Source organism: Erpetoichthys calabaricus, chromosome 4 (assembly GCF_900747795.2).
Source record: "Erpetoichthys calabaricus chromosome 4, fErpCal1.3, whole genome shotgun sequence".
Classification (NCBI taxonomy): Eukaryota; Metazoa; Chordata; class Cladistia; order Polypteriformes; family Polypteridae; genus Erpetoichthys; species Erpetoichthys calabaricus.
In genome coordinates, this window is record NC_041397.2 from 231,091,946 (window position 1) to 231,111,853 (window position 19,908).

The 19,908-nt window shown below is 35.4% G+C and overlaps 1 protein-coding gene across 1 annotated transcript in view; it reads left to right on the top strand.

Moving 5' to 3' along the window:
* LOC127527562 (cyclic nucleotide-binding domain-containing protein 2-like) overlaps window positions 1-19,908 on the top strand; it is an 89,371-nt gene that overhangs the window by 58,838 nt on the left and 10,625 nt on the right. The window contains exons 10-15 of the mRNA XM_051926649.1: window positions 3,449-3,594; window positions 4,944-5,004; window positions 5,692-5,761; window positions 6,609-6,661; window positions 10,790-11,005; window positions 14,373-14,507. Coding sequence (XP_051782609.1) covers window positions 3,449-3,594; window positions 4,944-5,004; window positions 5,692-5,761; window positions 6,609-6,661; window positions 10,790-11,005; window positions 14,373-14,507 — 681 coding nt within the window. The remainder of the gene's footprint in view (window positions 1-3,448; window positions 3,595-4,943; window positions 5,005-5,691; window positions 5,762-6,608; window positions 6,662-10,789; window positions 11,006-14,372; window positions 14,508-19,908) is intronic.

The window sequence follows — 19,908 nt, forward strand, 5'->3', positions numbered from 1 at the left end:
TATATCTCTGTTTTGATTGGAAGTACAGAAAATATTCAATAAATGGACCAAAGTCAAAAAGAGTCAAGAATCCTGTTTGTCATAGTACAACATGCCAAACAAAACTCAGAAGAATCAAAAGCCATAACTGTCTTAGGTGCCTTTCCTTAAATAACTAAAGATAACAAAGAGTAAGTACATTGTTTTTATTCAAAAACTTGAATGCTCATGTTACCATGGTGCTATCCTAATTAGTACTTCCTATTACAATGTCACTTTCAACGCCTGTATTAGTCACTTGCCTGGCAATGAGCATCATTGATAACAACAAAGAGCACATAGAATGAACACAAGCACAAAATGGTGCTTTCATGATGTCACCAACAGAAAAAAAATGAATAACTTGTTCCAAAACCAAATATAACGAACCAAAATCATTTCTCTCAACACAGCCGGCTTTCACATTATGCCAGTGTGTCTGGGTCTTTTCTCAGGTACTACAGTTTTCTTCTATCATTCCAAACTCCTGTAGTGTTGTTAATAGTTTGCAAACATAATGTTGCATTGTTTGTATAAAGACAAATAAACAAATAAACATAATAATTCCTTTCATTTGGCACAGAGAGGTAAGTAAGAAGAGAGACAGAGCTAACACACAGAAGTCAAGACCTCTGATCAGCACACACAGAAACCTGACAAACTCAGTTTGCATTGATTGTTGTTCTTCCACCTCTATTACTGAACTCACGCAAACTGACAAAGGAAAGATTTGAACATCAACTATTAACAAATGATTGACCAAACCACAGACCACCATTTAGGAGACAGAAGAACCTTGATAATTTCCTTAAAACCAATTTGTAGCTAAGAAAAGATGTAATAGAAGAATATTTTAAATATGAAACAACCTGTTTTTATCTGCATGTGTCATGGAGTCAACCTTGAAGTTTGCTTCTTAAACAAGTTAGAAAATGTACTCATGGTGTAACATTTAGGTAAGTCTGGCAACTAAGCTAACTGATATGAAAGTTGGAGCATTTCATCTTTTTAGTTACTTCATCCAAGAGTCAGTTATAACGTTTTAAGTTTATTAAATGTTTTTGTAAGAATGAGTCATATTAAAAAATAACAGGGATAATAACATGCAAACAGACGTGTTCGTAGACTATGTTAAATATGTGCTTTTTACACATATAAATGTGTAAATAAGCTTGTAGTGGCAGAACAGCTTTCATACAAGACAGATTCTATTTCAGGTAATGTAAACATGGCATTGATTGATGTGTGTAAGTGGTGGAGGGGCTGTGACTAACTATTGCTCAGTTTTGTTACACAACATTTTTGAAAGTATGCCCAATAGATTAGTACTCTTAATTACCAAAACAAAGTTTCCTACTTAAACCCAGTAATTCATTAAAATTATATAAATAACTAAGAACATGAAAAGGAAGTGATTAATTATATATTGGGAAAACCAAAGGTGACAATTATCTTAAAGATTTTAATTCCATTCTAGAGATACAAAAGCACAAAACTGACTCTTTGGGTCTGGATAAATCAAACTACATCATTTACTACATTACTAAAATGAAGCACAAAGGCAAATGAAAAGCAAGGGATTTCAATCAGATTTCTATATACTAGAACTATGGTATAATAAGACAAACTGAGTACACTTTGGCAGAACCATTTTTCACTGCATGTATAACGATATGGTTATAATTAACAGGGCACAGCATGGACATCAATGTAATAAGAATAATAATAAATCAATGTATTTATATAGCACTTTTCATAGTGAGTAGGGAGCCAGTTCAACCATCACTAATGTGTAGTATCCACCTGGATGAGGCAACAGCAGCTATTTTTGTGCCAGTACGCTCACAAGACAATAGCTATTTATGGGAGGCATTTTCTGCCAAAACAAAATGAAAATTATAAAATGAAAATGAAATCTTTCTTTTGAATGCTGCAGAAATTAAAATTAAAATGATATAACCCCATTTGTAATGTAATTTTCAAAGTCCATACGCAAGAATGCTTCAAAAATTTAAATTAAAATGAAATACCTCCATTTGCAATTTCATTTTCAATGTCTATAATAATAATAATTCTTTGCATTTATATAGTGCTTTTCTCACTACTCAAAGCACTCAGCAATTGCAGGTTAAGGGCCCAACAGAGCTGAGTCTTTTTTTGGCATTTACAGGATTCAAACCGGCAACCTTCCGATTGCCAGTGCAGATCTCTAGCCTCAGAGCCACCACTACATGCAAAGAATGCTGCAAAAATTCAAGTTCTCAACATGCAAATAGCATGGGTCAATTGGCGTGGTTTGCACCTTGATTTCCTACAATTCTTTGTGCTTCGTAGATGTAGAGCTATTTTGATCAATAGAATACTTCTCACTTCGACTGTGCCTTTCCATCTTGGTACTTTTTTTTTAACAATATTCAAGATTATTTCATTTTAATAGAAAAGAAAACGCTTACAAAAACATATGTTAAAACTTGCATTTGTGCATGCTGATTTGAATTTATTTTGCAATATTTGCATTAATGAATGTCTACAGTAAGCAACACTAAACATACAGTACTTTTGTGAAGTTTTTATATCATGGGCATATTGTATTGTGAAATCTGAATTGCAATATGAATTGTATTGTAGAATAAGTGTGTTGTTTCATGCCTACATTCTAAACGCATGCTATGTTTGTATCACTTGGAGAGGGGAGCCGCACCTTTCCAGTGTAATTAAGTAGTTCAAAAATCATTTAACTGCAGCTTCTAATGTCACTCCTTCACAGTAATAAACTGCAAAGAATATTAGTTCAGCCATATTAGTCTAACATATGTGGACAGAATTGCTTTCCTCTTCCATTAATTTCCAGAGAAGTGATTGGTTTTGTGTATTTTTTTGTTAACTTACCTAAAGCAGCATGAGAAGCTCAATGTGCCTTCCCAGGCATCTGACTCACATGCTTTGGGCATCCAAACGGCTGTCAGATAAGTAAAAGAGGAAAATGAATAAAATATATAAGTTGGTGTTACCACTGTCATGGTAAAATTAAAATAGTACACTAATTCGTAGCTAAAGTCACACAGAATACTCTGTTTTACAATATATGGGTTTGTAGATTCACCAATGCTTTTCAATGGGAAATTTTAAACCGTTGTACAGCAAGTCTTGACAAATGTCTTTGAACAATAGGTACACCAACAAAATTGATTCATGGGGACCAAGCTGTTTCATGCAGACAGACAGACAGACAAATATGACTATCACAGTAGGGGCTTCTCACATTATATGCAAACACACCTAAAATATCAGAATGCTGCTTAGTGGTGTTACAGCATATCTTTGTGTGCAAAATGTTTTAACTTAAAAAAGACTAAATTATGAGGATGAAAATGTTGCTTTCATGTTTTCCACTGAAGCAAATAACTTGTAGTGTAACAATCATTTTTAGGATTTTGTAACTACGTTTCTCAGTGGTGATGCACAAGATGAACCAGAGTTCATAGAGTATCTCAGAAAGATTGATGTTCTATCAGGGTGGCCCATAGAAAAACTTCCTTTCAACAAGCCTAACATCTGTGTCCACACCTTTTTCCGGTAAGTTTCACAAATTCACTAAAGTTAGAATATTTAAAGTCTATATATGAGACTTGTTCAGTAAACAAATGTATATTTTACAGGTATTCAGATAGACTTCTTTATATACTCTGTCTTGTTTTCTGCTGTGTTTCTATTGACTTGACAAAATTTCATAATACCAAACACTGCTGTTATGTCCTAGATACCACAGTATTTAAAAATAGAAAGTTACACATAAAGTATTAACATTTAATATCACAGCCAAAAGCAAGAGATGCAAATGAGGTCCTTCTTTATTGAGTTATCTCACAGTGCAGAAGGTAACTAGCACACACATATCATTTTACATTAATCTAATAGAATGTATTGCTGTAAATATCCACACCTTGTTAATTTTTTTTTGTACCAAACCATTTTTTTCCATTCCAATGTTAAAGATCATTTGAGAGGTCTAACCCAAGGAATGTTTCGACATACAGTATGTGTTTTGCATTAAAAATTTAGTTAAGGATAAGTTATGTAACCAGTTTGTAGCTTTAGCATTTTGGTACTGGGTTGCTAGGATGTATGGCACTGTTGCTAGGAGCTGCCTTACAAGATTCACTATGAGACGTTCATGATGCTCCACTTTATAACTCCATGCACAGTGTCCAAGATTACAAATTAAAGCCTTGAACAAGCTTTTTGCGTAACAGATTTCTGGTTCTGTTTGACACAATTAACATTTTAAAATCATAACTGCTTATTATAATACATTAAAACTTTCATCCAGTGATGACAAAAAAAATCATTATGATACCATAAAACTTGTGTGTTAAGTTGGCGACTGGTAAAAATTAAATACTGCTTTTTCTTTTTGCTAGCCTGTCTCTCCACTCTATAATCATGTAACTCTTAGTTGGCAGCAATTTAGTGTTCTCCTTTTTGGTCAAGTGATTAGTGATGTGAAACTAACATGTTATATTACCTGTTGATTGTCATCACAATCCTGGTTTTGAAGGCCAGGTTCTACGGTCCAGTTGCCCTGATCTCACTCCCTAACACCTTACCCATGAGCTAATTTTAGAAGGATGGCTTAGCTTCTTTTATGACAAAACAATTTCTGTCATCTCCTTTCTTTAGCACTGCCACACCAGGAGACACTATTTTCATCAAACATTTCAAATCAATGGCATGCTTTCTTATAACACATAATGAACTTGTAGTTTGTAAACAATTAAATGCTTCATATCCTTATGTAAGATCTATGTTGACAAGAGATCTTTCTATATTGTCCCACTTCAAAGTTTTAATAGCCATTTATAACTTTCTTTAAAAGGTTCTATGGTAGTTACAGATCTTTATTAACTGTTTTATTTATATTTTAGCAGGAATGCTGTAATCTCAAGGGACACAAAGGTGTCATCGAAGATCTATATAATTAAAACAGTAGGTGAAATCTTTGCTTATCACATTATAATAATGCTCTGTTAGTACACGTCACACGTATATGATTTAGTGTTGCAATGATGGTACTCATGGGTGTACTTTTTCCTTAGTGTACTTAATAATCATGAGAAGATTAAATGCTTGCAGTGGAAATCAAGCGACACAATGCAATGTCTTCTTTTCAGATAAGCATGATGACTGTCTACCAAGAAGTAATGTATACTCTGAAGACTATAGTGTTATAGCTTCCCTGTAGGGGCAGTTGTCAGACAAGATTAGGTTTTTGATAACTACTTGCTTTGACTGTTTAGAAGTGACTCGCATTAAAGTTAAATTACAAAACTTGGATTTCAAGGTGGTTATCAAATTCAATGACTATTTCATCCTCGCCTTCTTCTTCAGGTGATGGGCAAACTCATGTTTAGGATCTTTTGGTGCATTATAATGTATATCAATGGTCCAGCAGGGTGTAACAATAAATTCAGTGGATATTCTCAGCACTGGCAGCACTAAATGAACTTGCTCAAAAACACAACAAACACACGAGTAGACATTTACGAATGGTTTGCTACACTCGTAGTATGTAACAAATGCATTAGAGTACACTGTAAGTCTGAAACTAGTTCAATACTTATATTAGATAACTAACAGAGGTATGTCATGGACTAATCCATTTATCAATTATAGGGTACAGTTAAAGTCCTGAAAAATTTGACTGTGACTAATCCCCGGCAACCTTTGCTCACTACCAGATCTGGTAAGGCTATAAATTAAACTTTCATTATTTAGTATACATAAATACTCAATTCATTTGATTATAAAGAACATGTGCAGTTTGTTCTATTTTCTGAATATTTTATTTATTTACAAAAGCTGTAGTATCTCTGTTCTATAATCTCTAATTGTTTAGTTTTGCTTAATTTAAACTGTATATTATCATCTTCTGCCTTTTCTATATTAATTTCAGGATTTTTTTCTAAATGCTATTTTTGTGTTTATGTTATGTTATGTTATGTTATGTTATGTTATGTTATGTTATGTTATGTTATGTTATGTTATGTTAAAAATAATCCCTTATCTGGAAAATGGTGCTATTCCTCTTCAAATGTACACCTTTATTAGAGTCCTCTATTGTGTTCTGAAATTATGAATCAATTAGTTTGGAATTGGCCACCCTTGCATGTTTAAGTTTTTATTAACAGAAGTTTTCAGATCTTTACTAGAGTTACATTATCTGGAACAACATTCACCCAGAACTAATAATTCCAGCATGTACTGTTTTTGAGAAACAAATACTGTATATAGTTGATATATACCTGTCTCCCAGTTACTTCCATAACCATTAATGGCATGCCAATTTTCCATTCAGTACACATAGTCACAAGCCTATATTTACTAATAGTTAATTTTAATATTAGTAACCTGAATATTTTTAGATATCAAAGAAAAAGTACTTTGTCCAAACTTTCTGGTTCTTTAAAACTGTTTACATATTTTTTCCATTATTATAAAAATTCAAGATAAAAATTATGAGAATTCATGCCATAGATAAAGACATATGTTTCCAAAATTAACAAGAACAATAACAGCAATAATATGCACAGGTGAAGAAAAATACAGCTTTCAAGAAATGACATCTACTGGCCACCACCATAAGGTAATTCATGCATTTTTATCAAATTAAGCTGTGTTTAAATATTTATATTAACAACTTTAATAATTGTTTCCTTAATAATGTGTGTACTATTACAACAGAGTTAAGATGAAAACATGACACAATAATAACAATCATACCATTACTAGGACCTCTCACACCACCAAAGTAGTGATAGCTCAGTAAATAAAGTCAAATGGAGTTCAGATTCACAAGGCCCTGGGTTCAGGTTCCTAGTAGAATGACCTGCAACTAGTGCCGCATAATGCACTCACATTCTAAAATAGTAAACTTCAAATAAATAGTAAACTGTTACTTTTTAGTAAAGATTCTTTATCAGTGAAGTCTACCTAGGCTTCAAAAGAAACCCGATTACTGTTTCCATTTGGATCCCTGGATTTATATTGTAATATGTGACCATTAAATAAACATCATAGTCTGATTTCACTGTACTAGTTGTCTTTCTTCTGTGTTTTTCTTTTTTATACAAAGAGCATCACAAATTATGTTTGGATGTTGAAAGTGGTGATTTACCCTAATTCTTCTTCTTCATGACAAGTTATATTTTTCATTACGTTCTGAAAAGTTCCAACAGCATATACTGATTACAAATGTTCTGCCTTTTCTGCTAGGCATTGCTTTAAAACCATTTTCAATGCTTCTATTATTGTGCAATAAATAAGAAGATAAATTATGATGTAGCTCTGTGTGATAGAACCCCAGTAATTTGTTAAGGAAACAAAAGATACACAAATACAGTATGTCATAGTTATTAAGAAAAATAACCATGTGGGGATGAACACAGGGAAAACACAAATAAGAAAAAAGTTAAGAAAAAAAACAGAGTAGAAAAAAGAAGAAAAAAACTTGCTGCTCCTCTTGGCTTCCTGGACAAATATAACACTAACTGCCTTAGAGGCAAACAGTATTATTAAAGACCTCACATATCCTACACAATTGCGTGTCTCATTCCTTCTTTCTAGCAAACAGTACTTGCACCAGTAGATTCAGGGACAATTTCCACCTATTACAGCAACATTTATTTATATAGCACGTTTTCATACAAATGATGTAGCTCAAAGTACTTTACAAGATGAAGAAAGAAAAAAGAAAAATTTAAAAGTAAGATTAGGTAATCCTAAATAACAAAGAATAAATTAAGGTCCGATGGCCAGGAGGACAGAAAAAACAAAACAAAAAAAAAAAAACTCCAATGGGCTGGAAAAAAAAAGAAAATCTTTAGTAGTTCCAAGGTCATGAGACTGCCTGGCCCCCACTGGGCATTCAACCTAACATAAATTGATGTAAACCAGTTTTCATGGTTTACAGGCTTCACGTGGAAGAATTAGATGATGATGGTCATGTGGACATCTGGCCTTCAATCCATCAATGTAGGGACTGTATGTTGCCTGCACTGTTAGTCATAAGGTTATAGAGCAGACAATCAAAATAACAAATATTGAAAGAAATATAAGTAACTTACTACATATGCATATACAGTGTATGTTTATTTTATATATATATATCCATCCATTAAGCCATCCATTATCCAACCTGCTATATCCTAACACAGGGTCATGGGGGTCTGCTGGAGCCAATTCCAGCCAACACAGGGCGCAAGGCAGGAAACAAACCCTGGGCAGGGTGCCAGCCCACCGCAGGGCACACACACACACCAAGCACACACTAGGGACAATTTAGAATCGCCAATGCACCTAACCTGCATGTCTTTGGACTGCGGGAGGAAACCGGAATACCTGGAGGAAACCCACACAGACACAGGGAGAACATGCAAACTCCACGCAGGGAGGACCCAGGAAGCGAACCCGGGTCTCCTAACTGCGACGCAGCAGTGCTACCACTGCGCCACTGTGACACCATATCTTAATACATAATTCGCCTGCCTCCTCACTCACTCACTCACTCACTCACTCACTCACTCACTCACTCACATCCGAAGCCGAATGCACAGTCGCCTTGTGTGCACTCACTGACGTCAGTCCGAAGCCAAATGCGCAGTCGCCTTCTGCGCCGCTGCGTGAAAAACCTTACGAGAACCGAAATCCAACCCCAACATCGCGGCAGGTGGCGGATTTAGCCTACACATTATACAACTGTCTTCAACAGGTACATTCATGACTTAAACATTTCAAAGTTCGTCTCGCTTCCAACTTATACAAATGCCTCTAAAGAGAAAATTTCCTTCATCGCGGCAGGCGGCGGATTTAGCCTACGCATTTCGGGATTATTATTCTGAAATCCCAAAATCTTCCGCCCAGGCGTAGGATATTAGCCCCAATCACAGCCAACCCTCACACTCAAAATAATACGTAAGAACATATTATTATTAAGTACTTTCAGCGGGCGAGTGATGTGAAGTTAAAGATGGGCCACATCAAGGGAAATTACTACCAAACAGTGAGAGTGTCTTCACAAAAAATGTAGTCTACAGAGAGATTTTACAACTTTAGTTGCATATTGACAGGCCTCCAGTATACAAACAAAAAACTTTGTCATAGATAGCATGTCTTTTTTAAGTGTACAGTATTTTTTGCCGTGATAAAGTCATACATATCCCAAACCTCTTAGTTAATTATCATTACTTACATCACTTTCTTATTTATTTCTTACTTATCATTTGTTCTTCATACACTACTGACACAAACTCGTGCCCGTTTCATCTTAAATTGTCAAAACGGGCTTTTTGTCTAGTTATATATATATATATATATATATATATATATATATATATATATATATAAATATATAAATGAGAGTGAGACAGATTAAGGGTTGGGGACCCATCCCCATATACTGTCGTAGTGCAGTAAACAAATCAGTATGCACTGATATCACGGCCAGGTTCATGTAAACATTAGACAACCAAGCAAGGAAAAACAGAGCAATTTATGTAATCTGGACTGGAAGTAGGCGGAAGGAAGGTGGTGACGTGAACAGAAGGTGATGGAGGTGATATCATTGGAGGGCAACTGGAAGTGAAGTCATCAGGGATGGACGGATGAAAACACGTAAGTTCTTCATGTATCAGGACGGTGTTTTCGTGCATAGAATTCCAGGTGTGTGATGTTTTTGTTCTTCCTTTTTCCTAGTGAGGAAAAGAGAAAAGCATTAATACGCTGTCTTAAACTCCGCTCCGGTATGTTTTCACGATCCGTCAGGCCCTTTGGCTGCCCCCCACGTGTGTGTGATGATATATATATATATAGGGGTGGGAAAAGTAGAGTCACAGTTGTTTATGAAAAAAGACATGCAGGTTATGATTGCAACACTCAAGCACACTTTAAGAATAATAAGAAGAAAACAAATAAGAAAAAGAATACATATAAATAATACAATAATTAATAAATGAATAATTTTACAAGAACAAACTGTGATTTGCATACTCACAACTGTAAACCAAATTTTGCTCATCCCTGTATACATACTGTTGGCAAATATATCCATCCATCCATCCATCTATCCGTTTTGAAGCCTGCTTTATCTAAGGCATGTATACTGTATATGTCTCGTGCTATGTGTACATTTTTGGTGTGTGTATGTGTGTCATTTTGATTGTATGAAAACAGATTGTATGAAAAAGTTATAAGAACAGAATAACAACTTAAATTGGACAAGAATAATAATGAATAAGAAAAAAAATAAATAAATCAATATGTGCTTACATAGATATATAATTAGTAGAAAAGTAGAGTCTCATGTATAATATCGTATTCTAGGAGTTTAAAGATGAATCCGATGATAACGTCAGATGGCCAGTAGGACAGACAAAACAACTCCAGTTAAGCTGGGGGAAAAAAATCTGCAAGAGTTCTGAGGCTAAAAGACCACCCAGCTCCCACTGAAAAATTCTACCTATCATAAATGTGCTTGTGTCATTCCTCATTATTTCCAGGCTTTGCCCCAGAGGATTCATCGCACAAGGTTGTCTTGCAAAGACGTTTATTATTCTATGTGCACTATGTACTTCATACAAATGATAATAAACTTCAACTATGTATTAGCAGCTGCACTACAAATACTAAAGTAATCAGATCATTTTACTATATGAAAATTTTCTTTGTACAAACACTGTATTTGTGTTTTAATTCCTTTTATTTTGACTTTTAACAGAATTCTGATATGAAGACTAAAATGGCATCCAAAAGCATTTCAGCGAAAATGGAGTTGGTGTTACCAGTACTACAACAAAATGCAGAAACATTAGTCGAGCAGCCAGTACTACCTCATCTGTGCTTTGCTACGTCAGAAAAAAACAGACACAGCAAAAAGGAAAAAAGTGAACTGATATACATTAATGTGCAAACACTTAAAGCTGGTGATGCTTTTGTGAGTAAACATTCATTAAAAATGCATATTTGGATGCACTAAAAGTCTATATATAGGTTCTTTTTTATTTTTGCACATTTGCTGTCAAGTACCTCTTGTGGTCTTATATATTTATAGTTGAAACTCCAGAGCCTCTGAGAAGGTCGAGGATTATGATTTTATTAAATTTGCTGTTTTTTTTAATGATGTAATGTCCATGTTGGAATGGGGGTTGGGGGTGGGCTTATTACAAATATGTATGGGTTTGGGATTTTTTTTTCTTTTTTACTACATTGCTATTACAGAAACCATTGACTGGCCATGTGAATAATACCACTAACCAATAGGGAGGATAGACGACTGAAGATAGGGTAGAGTTCTGGACAGGAAAAAAGATACATGATAATGTTGTGAAATGGAAAGAGAAAGTTCGTCAAAACTCAAGGAAGAAGCAAACCTCAATTACTATAAAGCGCTGTTTTTTGTTGTTGCCTACCAGCACTCTTAGATGTGTACTTAGATGTGTATCCATTCTGCTGTTTCAAAATCCATTTCACTGTTGGTGCTGAAAACTACAAGGGGAACTAAGATTCCCTCATCCCCGCTAATTTTTAATGGGGTAGCCACAGAAATTGTGTTGTGACACTTGAAGCCAATGCTTCATGCTCCTCTCTTTTCACATTAATACATCAGTTGTGAAAAGATCAGGCTCGACACACTTAAAAAGGTTTGGGGCAACCACCCGTATATTATCTCTGGCTGCAATGGGCTTGGCTTTAGACAGATGTGTCTCTGTTGGAGTCCAGACATGAACTGTTTAAGGTTTGGAAAGATGACGGTTTTAGCTGATAAAACCGGAAGTGACATAGGGGAACCAGAAGTGATGCCAGCCTGGATACCAGAACCGGAAGTGACGTCAGCCTGGGCGCCAGAACCAAAAGCGACATCTTCAGCGATGAGTCAGTTTTCCCATGGCTGGTTTGCAGAGATAACAGGAGATGGTTTAGTGCACCCCGCCATCCCCTGGCCTGGTGTGGAATTACCTTTGTTTGGTCCATACAACGTCCTCCTACTCGCACATGCATGACACAGTGTAACACACTGGGTACTGGCACTTATGTATGTCTACTTTAGGCACTATTTTGCATAGGCTTATTGTCTTTGTTGTCTTATGAGTAACATAACCAGTCATTATTATTTTACATTTACTTTGCAAATACCATTATCTAAGGCAACTTACAAGATTTGCATTTTCTTATATATTTGGAGTACAGGCAGTTTAAAAATCTTGTTCAGGCTCAGATAGTGAGGCAGAGGTAGAAATTGAACTAGCAGCTCACTTACATGAACATACCTTATAGTTAACAGCACAAATGTGCACTGAGGAGAAAGTGCAAACCCCTTAAAGACACTCTGGTCTAGTAACTGAACCCACTTTCTTGGAGAACTGACTTAATGTTCCTATTTGCTGTGATATAGAGCCACCCTTATTCAGACTAAATAAACCAAACCAGACAAGTGATCTGAAAACTGGACAAGTAGTATTTAGCTGGCAAAAATATTTTCATTTAAAAGAGAATCTAAATAAGAAAAAGGTTAGTTTGCATTTGTTGTATGAATTCTGACTGTTGCATTGGCTACAACTTAAAACTACATTTACTGTGGAAATTCTGGGTTACATTTCCCTCCTCACTAAACATACTGGTTCTATGCTAGCGTAAAGTACATGTTTTATAAGTTAAACAAAAATTAGAATCTCTTAAAATAGACAAACCTTAAAAGGTATAGCATTAATAACAGATTTTAAAACATCAGTTTTGTTGTGCTCTTTTTTGTTTTATTTGATTATTTATTTTTTGATGGTATATTGTTCAGTGTTATATCTTAAATGTTTTTAAGTAACTAATAATAAAACGTTAATTATTAATTGTGTAGGAACAAATACTCCCTGTATTTATTTTTAGGAAAATTAATGAATAAATAAATAAATGCACATTAGTAATGAAAACATTTAATATGATTATGTTTTTTAATAGAATGTTATGAGTACATGTTAGTAAGGAATGTCCTATTATGATAATCAGTTCATTTTGCAGATCCACACATTCATAATATGCTGCATAGTTTGTTATATGGTAATTATTTTACATTCAGTCCTCACAGGTGGCGCAGTGGTAGTGCTGCTGCTTTGCAGTAAGGAGACTGTGGAAGATTGTGGGTTCGCTTCCCGGTTCCTCCCTGTGTGGATAGCGCTTTGAGTACTGAGAAAAGCGCTATATAAATGTAATGAATTATTCATGTTAAAAGTTATTTATATATACTGTATTAATGGCATATATTCATAAATAAACCATGCTGCACAGAGCTACTGTATTGTTATCCCCCTTGCAATTAGAAGTGTTTAGTTCAAAAGTAATATTACAGTCCATAGAAAATATTGTGTTATCTAATATAATTTAAATATGTTGTAACTCACAGGCAGTAGAATTTATTGATTGGAGTAAAAAATAATTGGGAAGCAGCTCTTGTTATGTCACTGTATGTCCACTGCTTCATTCAAATGTATTTTGGCCAGATTCCTAGTAACAGCTGTGCAAAATGTACAGTGAGTCTTTTTGTTCTTAAATTCCTCTACATGACCTTATTGGAATGAAATGTTTTCATACTTATTAGATAGCTTTGAATTCGCAGTAATTCACAGTCTCCTGATAGTTTATTTGGAGGAATGCTTAATTGGATATTACTGCTTACTGAAAAATCTGCAATGATGCCTTACGCCACTGCTTTTTATCTTGCTCAGCCGGAGGAAACCTAACCAATCCACCATTACACAATAGTACTGAAGAAGATGAAAACTCATGTATTAGCTGTGTTATCTAAAATAGTAGCTATTTTGTAAAATATAAGAAGACATTTATATCCAAGACCTTTTCTAACAGGCTTTATTTTTTTTGGGCATGAAACAAAGTCATAACAAATAGGGCTTAGTCATTAAATATCTGTAAAGATGATCCACAATCTAAGATTTAATAAGCTATAGTGCATGCAGTAGTAAAGAGGGTCACACCTGATCCTTGCAATAAAACTTAAGTTTTATTTGCTGCAAGTCACAGAAGTAATGTTAATTAAAGAAAAATATATAGAGAGAAAAAGAATAGAATACATGAAACTATACAATGGATGTTACTGCTTGGTACCTCTTTTGTCTGAAGACAAATTTGGCTCTTTAGTTCATATGAGCTCCTAGTGCCTCATCTTCAAGTTATGTTAATACAGTTTTATTATTAATTTTATAACACTTGTGGTTTAGCAGTACAGCTCTTAAAGATAACTTTGACATATTTAAAGCGTAGAGGTAAAAACTAAGAGCAATTTCTCTTCCTAGCAGGGTCTTGCTTATTTATTGTTTGAAGAGACTTTCCCTATGATGCTTGTATCTGAGGGTGCAGAATGTATTGTGATTAGCAAAGATTTCTTCAAACAACATGCACAAGATTCCTATCTCAGAAGACTCTATGATCTGGTATGTCTAATGATGTATTTTTACTGTATGTGAAAACAGTAATTACATTATAATAGTTACTGTATTTTAAGTTTTATTCAATGATCATTTCATAGTTTTACCTGAGTCTTTGGTCAACAAAGGAGTTTAAAGCCTATGGCAAGTGGAAGTGGACAGAGTGTATAATAATAACAATTTATAGTCACCACTAGTGGTGTCTATAAAGCCCAGTACATGTAAATGCCACAAATGACAAGAACATCCTTCCATAATCTAGCATTGTTACACTAGTTTGGTAGAAACACATTGTGAACTACTAAAGGTGCTTATTTGCTTAGCTTTAATAAATTTGGCTCAAAGTTTACATAGAGCTTGAATAAAGGTGTATTTATTGTATGTGTATGTGTGGTAATTGCAAGATAATTAAAAGCATTAAGCACAAACAAAGATCTAACTCATTATTTACACACGATATGAGCTCTTAAAAACATTGGGTCAATTTAAGAAAGTTCAACTATTCAATTGTTCAAAAATTCAATTACTGGCATTTTTTTCTCTCTACAGGTATTTCTCAAAGGCTCATATGAATTAGTCTTAAATAAAGCAGTTACTCATTAAAGTGATAGGAAGCATGTCTATTAAAACATTATGCATTATTTAGTTAACCATAGTAATACCAGTTTACATGAGATAATGACTTTTAAAAGGTTTAAGTGACATTGATGTGAAACAAGATGAGAACATCAACATTCAACTAAAAAAGCACACCATCCCAGAGTGGAACCATTTTAGACAAGGCAGTGGTAATTCTTTTTCTTCTGTACTACCTATTAATAACTAAGTACACTAGCACTATGATAGCAAAAGTTTTTGAATTGAGATTTTAAAATAACTTTTATGATTTAATGAAACAAAATTCTGTCTAAGTTTAATAGGAACTTTTATAATGTCCAAGATTGGTTCCTTGATTGCAAGCATTTCTGCCCTTATAGACGCAGCATGACACTTGTTGGATTATGCAAGCTTTGAAAATGAATAGTTAAAATATAACTGAGCATTAGGCTAATAGGCTATATTTAAAATAAAAAATAATGCCAATCCTAATACACAATGCCTAAAAAGGAATGGTGAAATGATCAACTCTCTACAAAGAATGAAAACATCCCACTGTGCTACATAATAATACTTGTCTAGAGCTGCATTTGCAGTGGTTTCTAGAACCACTATAGTTATTAAATTAATTCAATAACACGAAATACATAAAAAGAGAAAAAGAAAATGTCTCAAATAAATTATTCTTCTCCACAAATTCCATGCACATAGATAACTTTAAATAGGTCATCAATTAGAAAATATAAAGAAATAGTTTCTTTAGCATCAACTGAACTTTGACATTTTGGAAAGAGGACAGGATTAGACCCATGGATATTAAATTCATATTCATAGGTACAATATTTATGAGTTCCCTTAAAAGACTGGTAGAAATAATTTTATAATGTACAATCTCAAATGGATTCACAGCTGCAATAATTTTGAGGTGCTTAACTTGGCTTCTGAAGAAGAATAAACATATAAACATATGTATTATAATTCCTCCTATAATGGAAAGCAGATCCTAGACCTAGTCTTAATGATTTCTCCATAAAACAAGACTTTGTAGAAAGCACAAATGATACCTTCAAATTGCAATTTTATGACAGATGAACAGTTAGTGTAAATCCAAAATCCACTCTTCTTTATTATGACTTAGATTTTATGAAAATATAATTAAATCGAAAAAATTCTATAAACACTGGTTTTGCAGTAAAATTAACTGTAAGGTAAAACATACTTACCTGAACTACATTGACAGTCCCAGAACTGAGAATTCAGGTATGATGTCATTAGCACATAATGTGATGAAATGCTTATGTCCATGTCTACGCAGGATAATGATATGCTAGAAGCTCTATTAACTTGTGGATTTGCGTGTGAATATTTAGCGGCAGCGTCTCTATGAACTTGTGGATTTGCCTGCGAGTATTTAGTGACAGCGTGTCTATTAACTTGTGGATTTTTCTGTGAGTATTTGGCGGCAGCGTCACAAAGTTGTTTCCGTCTAGCTGCATCAGAAAATGTACCACGACGTCTGACACGCCTCCTTTTTACTGTTTTCTCACAGCTTGGATTGCTGCTGTCATAATCGGTTTGAGTTTCATGGTTTGTTTCAATTACGTTAGTATTTGCAGGACTTGTTGTGTTGAAGTGACATTCGGCATCTGTCAAGCGTTGTAAGCATACAGCCGGTTTCAAAAGCTGGATGCGAAGTTATTGATGAGAGTTGAAACATTCATAAACATCAAAGTGTCCACTACTCAAATCGTCACCTGTGAATCTAAGATGTTTAAGAGGCATTGGCGGGTCTCCAAACGTGTAAAATAGGCAGGTAGCCAACTACGTGGGAGGCGTGGGGATGGGGGATGCAATATAGGCAGGCAGCCAACTACGTGGGAGGCCGGGGGACGCAGGACGCAACCCTGCCTCACACAGCGACCGAGCTGCAGGCTATGGACGTATATATGTACGTAAGTAGGATTCAGTTATGACCGTTTTGCGTAGAATTTTGAAATGAAACCTGCTTAAGTTTTGTAAGGAATGAGCCTGCCAAATTTCAGCCTTCTACCTACACGGGAAGTTGGAGAATTAGTGATGAGTGAGTCAGTGAGTGAGGGCTTTGCCTTTTATTAGTATATATTTATATATATATATATATATATTATATAGTATAAAAAAAATCTTGGAAGTCTTGGAAGGAGACGATATGTGATATTCTCGGAGACACTTTAACATCCAGCGAGACAAGGTAGTGTGACAAAAGGACAGCTGCTGTGCAGGCTTTTAAATGATCGACGTGCAGCGCGACAAGCAGAACATGCAGCTCGGCAGCAGCAGCAGTAAGCTATCAGCTGATCCGACCGCATCTCCTTAGCATGTGTTCAGCCCCCCCTTCACAACGCAAGCGGCAGAGACACGAAGTGTCTGGCATGCAGCATGCCCCAGTGGGGGGGGGGGGGGGGGGGGGAACGAGTGAAGCGATTACTAGTGAAACACACAGATAAAGATAAGCTGTTGACACTTCTTATATTTTCTAAATAGTTACTTCTTTCAGTTCCTCTACAAGATATTTTATTACTTTTGATGTCTCATTATTTTGTTTTCAACATTAAAAATACAGCTTGACATTGACTACATAACTGATGTAACCTTGCTAAGTAGTGGTCTTTAATGAAACATTGATGTAAGGTCTTTCATATGGAAATTTGGACTAATTGATGATTTTCTTTCTTTTGTCTTCATGTTTTTTTTTGTCCTTTATCACTTAATAGCTTTCTATGATTTGGTTGACACTCAGCTGATGTTGCTGCTCTTCTTTTTCTTTCTGCCATTATGGGAGTTATCACTAGGTTTGTCAATCACTTAGCCTTAAACGCATGACCACAGTTCAATCTGACATCCATTGTTTACATTTATTAAAGTTTGATGTTCGATGACCAATAAATACAATACTTTATTAAACATAATTATAATTCTGAACATGTCTGTACTATATCTTGAGGGATTATCACTAGATGGTCTTGCAGGGACCATGCTTTTATTATTATAAACTTTTCTGGCCAATAGCACGGTGGACACCAGGTTGCCGTGACATCAAATATTTTGAATTTCTAGAACATATCAGGCTATATAAGGATTACTTCTTGCTTATCTGTGTGCTTTAGCATCATGGCTTCTTATTCTTTGTTTTTATCACTAATAAAATATTATTATTATTATTGTTAATTGGCTCCTGCAATTTTCTTGATAATCAGAAGATGTTGGTTCTCTTCTTTTTCTTTCTGCCATTATTGTGGTTATGGTGTTTTTTTGGTCACTTTGCTGTAAACACAAGACCACAGGTCACTTTGCTATCCTTTATGGACACCAGGTTGCCGCTACCTAAAATCTTTTGAATTTCCAGAACATTTCAGGTGTAAAAGACGACCGGATAGAGACAGACACTGAAACAGCCAGATGTCCAAAAAGCATACTCAATTTATTTTGCTTCCTCACTACACAATGCTTTGCACCTCACACACAATACACATCCCACCAGCACTATTGCTCACAGTCTTTTCTTTCCTTCTTCTCTGCCGCCCTAAATCCTCCACTTGCAAGCCCCATCCTCTTCCACCCGACTCCAGCTCCCTGAATGGAGTGAGGTGGCCCCTTTTATGTTGCACCCGGATGTACTCCAGGTGCGCCCTGATGAACTTCCTGCTGCACTTCCTGGTGTGGCAGAAGTGCTGCATGGTGACCCAGAAGCACTCCAGGTGCCTTTGGTTCCTCTTCCGGCAGCACTTCCTGGTGTGGTGGAAGTGTTGCCATCCAGGGCTCTGGGATCGTCCAGGTACCCCCTGGCGGTGGCCACAGACCCCAACAGGGTTGAGCTTCAAAGCTCCCAATAAGTGGCAATGATGTAATCCAGAGGGGCTGCCCTCTTGTGCCCCAAGAAAGATATTGGCCATCTCCCGGTCCTTCCCTTCTCCAGGTGTCCCAGAAGGGCAAGGTCCCTGGTCATCTGCCACACAGGTCAAAAGCTTTTGATTAAGACAAAGATCAAAGTTCTAGCTCCATTAGTTCAAAACTAATCATATATACAAGAACATTAACAGAATGGGTATAATGGTTTGCGGAAAAAAACTGTCCATGAGCCTCTACTGGTATAAATGTAAGTTGTCCTGTATCATTTGTGACTATGCTGGATGGCTGAGGTCTTTAGTAATACTGTCTGCCTTTCTAAGTCACCATGTCTTACATAGTCTTATGGTATATCCTGAACAAAATGTAGCATTTTATATTGCGTGTCACCTTCACTACTCTCTGAAATAGCTACAGTCTTGAGCTGAATAGATGCCATACTAGGATATGTAGTCAGTAAGGATGGACTCCACTGTGCACCAGTAGAGGTTAACCAGAACAAATCTGGAAATCTGAGGTTTCTTTAGACATCTGAAGAAGTAAAGATGTTGGTAAGCTTTCTTGACAAGAACGAAAATGCCCACTACAGCTACATCAGTGATGGTCACTTCACAAACTTTAAAGCTACTGATACTCTCAACAGCATCCTCTCCTACATAGATACAAATATGAGAACTATTTTGGTTTAGATATATTTATAAATCAGTTTATGAAACAAACTTCATAATCTATAACATAGAGGTATAAATTGATAGCACAAAACAATGCAAAAAACTGAGATTTACTCACAAAACTGACAAAATTTAAAGTGCGCAAAATGTGATCACATGAATAGCCATAGGCATTGCTGGAGGCAAAAACATACATGTCTTTCTAAGGTTTCTATTTTCTATTTATTATTTCTCTACAGTTGGTAGAAGAATAT